The sequence below is a fragment of the Drosophila teissieri genome, chromosome 2R, assembly GCF_016746235.2.
Source record: "Drosophila teissieri strain GT53w chromosome 2R, Prin_Dtei_1.1, whole genome shotgun sequence".
Classification (NCBI taxonomy): Eukaryota; Metazoa; Arthropoda; class Insecta; order Diptera; family Drosophilidae; genus Drosophila; species Drosophila teissieri.
In genome coordinates, this window is record NC_053030.1 from 15,983,898 (window position 1) to 15,993,982 (window position 10,085).

The 10,085-nt window shown below is 47.9% G+C and overlaps 1 protein-coding gene across 1 annotated transcript; it reads right to left on the reverse strand.

Annotated features, from left to right (window-relative positions):
* Positions 1–309: 309 nt before the first annotated feature.
* LOC122612878 lies at positions 310–3,817 on the reverse strand. Its single transcript, XM_043786744.1, is given in 7 exon segments — positions 310–809; positions 812–1,021; positions 1,024–1,433; positions 1,490–1,752; positions 1,812–2,028; positions 2,087–3,356; positions 3,525–3,817. Coding segments are annotated over 6 exon segments (2,742 nt in total). The 5' UTR covers positions 3,355–3,356; positions 3,525–3,817; the 3' UTR covers positions 310–435.
* Between the last annotated feature and the right edge of the window lie 6,268 nt (positions 3,818–10,085).

Genomic DNA, 10,085 nt, shown 5'->3' on the forward strand with positions numbered 1-10,085 from the left:
ACTTGGTTAAAAAGTGTCACACATCCAGAAAAAAGACTGTTTTATGCAGCTTAAGATCCTAACTAACTAAAGGGGTACAATCATTGAATTTTTCGAAAAGTTGAAAAAAATTAAAGTTGTCAGCCGTAAATTCCAATGGATTAGTAATGTGAATACAAGTTAAATGAGTCGCTACATTCAGGGTTTTGACCAAAAAATCGTTATTTTCGGCTAATATACTGTTTTTTGGGTGAAAAAATCGGTTTACTGACACAACTTCTTCAATGCAAGAAACCACAACAATAGCTCCAGAAAATGACAAAAAACGAATATGTTTCTGTTGGTAAGTGCCAACTTTCAACCAAATGTTAGTGTATTTCAAGGTGCGTTTAAATAGTATTATGGGAATATCTAACATGCTGCGAATCTATAACAATATGCTAAGTGCTGTGTGGCCTAAAATAAAGTCTCCCTCATGGGCTTGTGGACCAGGGTGTGGTGCTCGGAGTCGCTGGAGGAACTTTCGGCGGCGTTGGCTGCCGAGAAGCTGCCGCTCACCCGGCGACTGGTGGAGTTCTTCCGCTTCTTGCGCTTGCCCCGCTCCAAGTCCAGTTCCGCGTCCGATCGGGAGATCGTACTTGATCGATTGTCATCCGGCAGGGACTTCAGTTCCGGCTCGTCCAGCTCCTGGAAATCGCTGGCGATGGTGGACGAGGAGCACTGCTTCTTGGCCGCGCTGAAGTAGTCCTCGATGGCGGGATCCAGCTCCAGAACCGGACTCTGCTGCAGTGTGTACACCTGGGCACTGACCTTCATGGTGGGTGGCGGAGGACTGCTGGCTTTGGCTTCCTTTTCGCAAACGGACTACCATGCTTACTGCCCACCTCGTCGTACTCCGGATCGGTGAGGAACTCCACGCTGTCGGCCATCATATTCACCCTCTTAAAGGGCGGAATCTCGGCGATCTTAGGCTTACGCTTTGTATAAGGACTGTTCTCGTAACTCTGGAAGTTTCCGATCTGCTCGGCACTCTGAAGATTTGGGTTTTCAGGTGTGCGGCGGGGAATCGGGAGTCCTCGATGCTGAAGCGCCGACTGCCCGACTGATTGTACTCCATGTAGCCAGTGCGTCTGTACGGTCCGTACTGGGCGGTTCGCTCCTTGTCCCGGTTCGAGAGCATCTCCACGCTGCGGAATCGCTGCCGAGAGTCCAGCTGCAGTCCGTCCTCCGCCTCCGACTGGGAACCCTCGCCATCGGCATGGGTCTGCGATCGCCTCAGCTTCCGGGAGTTGCGGGCTCTTTCGGGTCCCGAGAGATCCATCATGGACTTCACCGGCCTGACTAGCTTGGGCATGCGCAGGGCGTCTTCGTAGGAGGGCAGCAGGCTGATCTCCTGGGTATGTTGCAAGCTGGGAGTGGCATCCTCCATCAAAATGCGGCTGTTGAGATCTCGTCTAGATATAAGTTGTTGATTAAAGTACTATTAAATGGCATTAGGTGCACTCCTTACATGCGTCGTAGCTCATCATCGTTCTCCTCGTACTCCCTGTCACTCTGCCGCTCCTTCCGCTTCTTCAGATGCTTCTGCAGACAGGCGTAGCCCAGGACCAGGGCACCCAGTCCGATGAGAGTCAGCATTATAATGGACCAGGCCTTCTCGCCACCACTACTGCTCCTGGCATTCAAAACCCACACATCAGCGCAGGCGAACTCCCAGAGTTTTCCATAGAAAAGGGCTGGCGCAGCGCAACGCAAGTGGTTTCTATCTTTTATCTATAGGAGTGAAATAAAAGTCATAAATTGTAACCTATGGGTTGAAGAGCTAAACAAACCTTGGCTGGCTTAGCGGTTAGATAGTCGTAGAACTCCACGAAGAGCGGACTGTGGCAGTCGCAGATCCAGGGATTATCGCCCAGCCACAACTGATCCAAGAACTTGTTGCCCCCGAAGTAGTTGGGCGGAATGGGGCTGGTCAAACGGTTGCCATTCAGATGGAGATCCGCCAGTTCGGGGAACTCTCTGAAGGTGTTGTTCCTCACAGTCGTCAGCCTGCAAATAAAACATTATTAATCACTATTAACACTAAACTTAATTGCTTAATGCTCACCTGCAGTTGGCTAGGTTCAGTTGCTGCAGGGTTTCCGATCTCATGAAGGTGGGTATATCAGTGATAAGATTGTTGGACAAGTCCAACTTCTGGATGACCGAAAGACTCGCGAGGGCAGTGCTTTCGATGGAGGTGATTTCACACCAACTCATGTTTATGGTGCGCACCGAATTGGACACGATCTTCGTCAGCTTCTGCAGCACATTCCTACTGAGATTGAGCTCCACCAGCACATCGTTGTTGCGTATGAAGTTCCTGTCCAGTCGGGCGATTTCATTGAATGCGAGGTTCAGCTGCTTGAGGCGCTTCAGTTTGGCAAAGGCATCTTGGCCAATGAGCCGGAGCACATTCTGGGACAGATCGACTACCTCCAGCATGGAGTTGTTGGCAAATGTTGTGGCATCCACAACTCTCAGCAGATTCCCCTGCAATCGCACCTCACTCAGTTGTGGCAATCCACTCAGCTCGATGGAGTCCAGGTTGCAGTAGGAAACATCCAGCTTTCGCAACACATAGCTCAGAATGGGATCCTCTGACAGGCTGTCAAACTGGAGCTCCGTATTCCGCGACAGATTCAGGGCCTCCAGATTATGCATGGCGTCCAGAAAGAAACCGGGCAAATCCCTAATGCTGCAGTTACTCAGATCGAGAACCCTCAGCGTTCGCGAGGGTAGAGCTGCCATTTGAGTCAGCTTATTGTTGGCCAGATTGAGGCGCTCCAGACTGGGCAGCTGATTCACCATCTGGTCGCCACCGATGCTGGAAATTCCACAGGAAGAAAGCCCCAACTCGGTCAGCGATGAGCTGGCCAGCAGTTCGAAGCTCTCGCCGTTGCCAAAAGTGCCCAGTCGATTGCCATCGAGGCCCAAACGCTTCAGACTTGGGGCGTATTTGAAGGCCTCATTGGGACTGAGTGCCTCCCAGGAATCGATGGAGTTATTGGCCAGCAGCAGTGTCCTCAGGGATGTGAAGCCAATCAGCGACTTGGTACCAATGCTGGAGATGTAGTTGTTGGACAGATCCAAGTATATCAGGGAGTCAATGTCCGCATATTGGCTGGGAAACTCCAAAAACTTATTGCCCGACAGATCCAAGTGCTCCACGGGAATGCCGTCGAAGCTGGGATATGTCTGCAGATTCCTCCTGGCGCAGTTCGCGTACAAGCTGTCCACCACCCACGTGCATTGGCAGGGCCAAGGACAGTTGACTGCCCGGCACGAGGAGATGACCGCCAGGATGAGGGGCACCAGCTGCCAAACGATCCTCATCTCTGCAATATAGATGGTTGTTACTGGTGTTGTGCCTCTGCGTTATTGCGCATGCATTTTCATTAGACGCTTATCTACGTTTTGCCATCCGGGCTTTTGCTTGAACGCAATTTGAAATTGCGACGATTCGAAGGTGTTAGTGACGTCACAATTAGCCAGTACTTATTCACCTGTTGAATTGTTATGGCTCGTACTTCCCCTGCCCCTTCCAGCTGCACTCGCCTTATCTTATCTCCCGCACAAAAGTAGAGCAGCCAAACAGCAAGCCAGAAAACCGGGATGAAAACCAGAAAACCAAAAAACCAGAAAACCACGAAATTGCAGTCAAAAGTTTAATAACCGATTTTAGAATTTAACTGCCACTCCGATGCAGCCACGCCCTCAGCATTTTTCACTTTGCGGTTAAATATCTGTGGACTTCCGTTGCGATTTTATTGGCGTTTTCACGAGGGTTTCCGCACAACTGCTGGTCTAATACTAACCGACCGGGGAAAATTACTCACCTGCGTATCGCTGGGCATTCGGCAACGGCTTCCACTGCGACTGATAAGATAAGCCGCTGATAAGAAAGCCTTTTGAATGAGCCAACGCAGCAGTGTGGCAAAGTGCGCGAATAGTGTGTTTTCCCGGATCGATTGTCTGGGTTACGGAAATCGGAAAATACCAGCACTCTATAGCGGGTATTCGAACCGTAAGTGACAACAGAATTCTAACCCATTTAAATGGATCTCACAACTATAAGGTATATGGAGAAAATCGTGATCTGAAATAGTGATAATGGACTCCAAGTTTTATCACTGAGTTCTCAATGGTAGCCTTTTCCATAGCACTAACTCAATTAAAGTAACTTACTCACGATTTTATTAACTTGCAACTAAACTATTGAAAAGCATTTTTGCCTCCACCTTAAATAGCTTTTTTCGAAATGTGCTAAGTACTGTTGCAGCATGTGTCAACAAATCAAGCGTGAGTCCCTTATAAGATGGCAACAAATGGAGTCGTTTAAGACTGAATAAACTTGTCACCCGGTGAAGTGCAACCGTTCAGATGGAGAATCAGAATCCGGGACAAGACGGGCCGCCAGACGACTCCTTTTTCGTCTCCGGCAGCCGCTGATAGGGCATTAAAATTACCCATTCCCTTCGAAGGACACCGTGCAGTTGGGTCCTGCAGACACCCGTAACCGGATTTATTGTAATGAAGCGTGAGCAAAACAGAAACGACGCCTCAGGCGACAGCGCGATAAAGATGCAGTGCGAACTGAAAAGTAAGACGAACCCATTCCCATTTCCACTCCCATTTCCATTCCCATTTTCATTCCCAGGGAGAAAAAATAAAAAGAAAACAGGACTCCTAGCACTGACGTGTTGACAGCAACATATTTGTGGCTTGATTACGGTGAGGAGCTGTAAGGCAACAGGAAACATTCGCGTCTCAGCAAAAGCTAAGGAGCCAGACACGAATTCCATTTGCTCTGCGAGCGAATTTTCATTTCGAAATTTGGCAAATATAAAACATCATTAAAAGATCCTCAAAAGGGGTCCGAGCGTATGCAAAAATAATTTGTCATGGCAAAGAACAAAGATGCAGCTGTAAACATTTAGTACAATAATTCTTATTAACTTATTTTCCTGCACAAAAGGTATTTGTTTTTTAACGAATTACTGGCCCAATTATATCCCAGCTTCCACCGTATTCCAGGGTATTAAAAGCACACGATTTTAAATGGTTAGCGACGATACAAATAGCTATAAGTTGATGCCCTGCGACGGGGTTGGGAGTTGGGTGAAACTTTGGGCAACAAAGACAGCCAAGGAGAATGCAGAAGTCAGCGTAATGCCGCGACTGATAAGCTCGTCAGGATACGACCCCGAACACCTCCCCCTCCCCAATAAACTGCTCTCGATTGAAAACGATTGTGGGCCAGATATTTAAATTCGGTTGCCACGGATAAGTGCATGGGATAATGAGCAGGGATGCGCAGCGCAGCTTCGCCACTCACTTTTCGCGTGTCCTTGCCGTTTTAATGAAGCGCAACGGCTTTGTTGCCGAGACGCCTTTTGTCCTGGCCCGCTCCCCCACTCCCCGCCCCTTTGGCCCACTTGCCTTGGGATAATTAGCGGACGCTGCGATGCAAAGTCATCGCCGGCGTTGGGAACTCGCGCAGTTGAAATCACAAGTTAATGCCGCACGGTCCAAGGACTTGGTCCTTTGTGTGCTTTTGTTAATGGATTGATTTTGATTTTGAATTTCTCCCGTCTAATCTGGGCTGACTTAGAGCGCTCGTCGCCGCCGTCGCCGCCTCTTCGTTTTATTGGGCAGTTTCTAGCGATTTTTTAATAAGAAATGAAGTGCTTTTTATTTATTTTCGGAGCGTTAAGTCGGGGAGGCACGGAACTTGGCATTGGGCTGTCGGCATCTGCCACCCGCAGTGCAGTCAGGGCAGAAAGTTAAGTTGAATGACAGCTGCGGTGTCGAGAGATAAGCACACCACCCACTCGAACACCCAACACCCAACTGTCCATCTGCCAGAGGCGCCCAGAACTGAGGAGCTGATAAAGTGAAATGCGAGTTCAGGTGGTGCCACGAGATGGCCGGAAGTCCTGGCCATCCCAGAACTTGGGAAATGGACAGAGACATCCTGCTAGCCTGCTAGCTTAGCATTTCCGCAGATGTCATAAAGATATCCCGTTCCATTACGACTCTTCTAATCGCAGTCATCAGCGAATTGTGGGCCACACACTCCCGCATTCCGGCCTTTGATTATATTTTTTATGCCTGAGATTCCTCTTTTTTATTATCAGTGGAGTGGGAGAGAAACAATTTGCTTCTATCTGCAGGACGATACGTCACAAGGAGCAGCGTTTTTGATACACAAACATTACATCAACATGGAGAGGGGGAGGGGGGCGATAAAGCAAGGGAGTCTGCCCCGCAATTTGCATACTCTTAGCTCTGGAATGCCTTATAGACAATTATATTTATTATTCAGTTATGCCGCAAACGAGGGGGCTGGGTGGGTGTACATGAGCTGAACCAAAGACATTCCCATCTAATGCCTGCCATTCTAGATTTCGGCTGGAGTCAAAGGGAACGTCGCTGGGCGAATATCTTGAATAGCAATAAATTTCGATTTTCGTCCACTTAAATGCTTTATGAATTATAAGCTTAAGACGCGCCAACCGAGACCGCCCACTCACACCCTGGTTTTGTGGAAAGGGGTGCATAAAGGGTGGAGGAGCAGGAGTAGGAGTGGGAGCAGGAGCAGCAGGAGCAGGAACAGGAGCAGCAGGAGCAGGAGTACACCTTCAGCCCAAAACTTTCTTCCTCTGACAGCAGGCAAAGATTTAGACAAAGACCAACTCCAGAGCAAATGCCAGCTACTGATAGCAACTCCTGGGGGTTGGGCTGAGATTTAAAAAGCCAGGCCGGAATGCCTGGTCGTCCTCCGGGGAAGGGGGAGGGAGCAGAAAAAACCAGGACCAAGAGGAGCACAAGCCTTTCGCCAAGGAAAGCAAAGAATGCCATAAATCAATTCGTATTAGTTTTATGAAATTTATACCTGCGGCGCACCACCAGCCGGCCGACAGCCACGGAGAAAAACCAAAGGAGTTCGTTTAGAGGGGGGCTGTGGTGGGGGGAGGGGAGGGGAGAAAGCCAGAAAGTCCTTCGGCGGTTTAATGAGCAAATCTTTTTTTGGCAACGCCATCTCGGCATCAGCAGAAAGCGTTTGGCGCCAAGCGTTTCCAATTAAAAGCATAATTCATTCACTTGGCTTAGTTTCGGTGGAAGTGACGCTGCTGATGCCCTAAGGAAAATTCAGAGTATGTTAAGCTATTAGGTAATAAATAAATCAAATATATCTAATATATATAGGTATTTAACATAAAATATATATGTACCTACACAAGTTCTTACTCAGCATCACATTGGTAATATGATGATCTCCGTTAATCTAATTCTACTCATAAAATGCTTCTCACTTCTAAAGTATCATCCTTTCATTAACTTCCTTTTTTCGCTTAAAAATGGGAAAAACTTGGGCAAGTCACAATGGGAATGTCACAGATATTCAAAGCCCTCTTCAAGAAGATTTAGCGCAAACCCTGTGAATATTTATTGAAATATTTTTCACCTTTTGCTCGTTGATCGTTGGACTGGACTGGTCCAGTGGCCCAAATGAATGGGCGCCTTTGAATTATCGCCTGACAATGGGATTATCATTTTTACATTTTTCCGCCTGCCCAGTGGGCGTGGCAGGTGGCGGGATGAGGTATGGGAGATGGGCGATGTGGGCCATGCAGCAGTCGGCCTTGGCTTAGCCTCCCTGGGGGGTAATTCACAGTTGCCATAATTATCATCGTAAATTATGGGCGAGTAAAAGTTTTGGATTTTATGAAAATGAATTGAGATTGAGCTGGAGCTAGAGCTTGGGCTTGGGCTGGGCTCTCTGCATAAAGTATGAACTGGCAAAGCCAATTGATTTAAATAGTCCTAACAGCCAAGACGGTAAATCAGCCAGTCGGCAATCTAACTTGTGCATCTTACCACCCAACCACCGCCCATCGCCCACTTGCTCCTAGAGCCACAATTTTTTGGGGCAATAATCTGGGTGGCCAAAGCCGAGGAGTGTCATAAATAATAATTAAACAACTCGCGTTGTTAAGTCTTTTTATTACGCGCCCAAGACAAACGACAGTTGACAGCGGGGAGGGCGGTGGGCCAGGAGCAGGAGAAGGAGCAGAAGCAGGAGCAGGAGCAGGATGCAGCCAAAAGGATAAGGTGCCAGAAAGACAAGACAAGACAAGGGAAGGCTTAGAGTGGTAGCATGTGCGCCAGGCACACACACACACATACACTCTTTCACAGCCTCGCCCACTCCCACTCCCAGAAAAGGGGCACAATTTTCCGCGCAAATACTTTCCCTGCAGGTCCTGCGGAAGAGCACATGAGCCAGGACACGGGATTGCCATGGGCAGGGGCTGTCTGCCATCCGCATCTCCTAGGCAGGTGCTTGTCCCGCTTCACAGGGGATTTTAAGACGTAATTAAGATAATAAATAATAATCGCCCAATGCAGGCAGTCTCAGGATGGGAGTGGTGGCGGATGGAGGATGGAGTGTGAGCATGTCCTGGGCCATGTCCTGCCGCTCCGTTCCCAAATTACCCCGTCGTACGTGTCCGCTTAAGCCCCCCTGTCATATTCCTACGCAAAATCAAGATATGCCAGAAGTATAGTGCCGCTGACCCGGACTAAAGTGGCTTCTCAAATGGCCCCTCAGAAAGTCCAATGGTCCACTTCTGGCATTTGGAAAGTAATTCTCATTTGATGATGCTTAGCGCAGGCCTAATTAAAGGCCTACTTTTAAGAAGACATTTCGCTTGATTACTGTTTTTTAAACCAGTATTTTAAACGAATATTAAATTACCAAATATGTAAGCCGCTGAACAGTTAACTTAATGTATTAGTCTGTGCAAATCAAAATCGACGTTCCTGTGAAACCAAAATGCTCTTTTAAGCTTTCTAATCGGCCAGGACAATTTATTACTCAGCTCAATAGCTTTCCTTCGGTTTTTTTTCCTTTTCCAAGGTACTCATTAACTAATTTGGCCAAGATGAAGATGTCTAGCTGAAAGCAGGGCCATTCCTTTCCTTGTTTTTCCAGCAGTTTTCCCCTCGACTTCCGTGTAAAGAGAATGTCACAAATCAAAGCGGAATTATTATTACTTATGACCATTTAATTGGACTTGCGTTATATTCATTTGACTTTCGTTACGGTTTGTTTGCGCACTCAATTTGCCAAATGAATCGCCACCACCAGCCCAGTGGGAGGTGGGTGTTGGGTGGTTAGCAAGGGCAAACCACCGGCGCATCACCAACCACCGAAACCACACCACTGTCAACTATTTTGGCTCGCACGCTCATTAGTTTTATTGCTCCGCGTATCAGTCAAAGCCACAAAACTATTTATGTCCCACCCTTCTGCTGTGTACTCCCTCCTTTCCCCTTCCCCTTCCTGCACTTCCTTCCTCTCCTGTCCGTTGTCCTTTTTGGCAGTGCGAGAGTCCTTTTTGTTCTGGCCGCTCTAATTGCCGCCAAGAAATCTAATTCAGTCCTTTGATGGCGAATGCTTTCCTCTTGGTGGGCAGTGATCTCCGGCTGAATTGCGATAGATATTTCAATATCTTGTCCGTGGGCTGAGCAGCACTTAATTATGATTGCATTACTCAGATTTATACGCCATTTGGCGTCATTAAGGGCATATGAAAAAGTTTGGGAAAGTAAGATTTATGCTGCCATTGGCACTCCACGGAGCAGGACCACCTTTGAGCCACCTCAAAAGTTGGCCAACAGCCGCAAGTGCGGCGTAGTTAACTATGTAAATGTTTTCTTTTGCGCTCCTGTTTATGTATATTTACATTCAATGCCCCTCGCAAACCGAGCTACCCCCCTTCCCCCGCCCGCCTATCATTTGACCTGCAGTTGGGGCTATAGAGAGAGTGGGCGTGGCTGTAATTTCATTCGCCAACCACACAGAGCGGTGCAAAGTGCTGTGGAATTTTAATTAATGGATAAAGTTATGCGGAGTTTTGTATGGCACATCCCACTGCTCGAGAGGACTTCCCTGTGCAGCAGGATCTCCTTGGCTGAGAATTAAATATTTCGTGTAAATATTTATGTTTGCGTAAGGGGCAAATGCTGAAGTTTGAATCCTTCTCGAATGATTTACA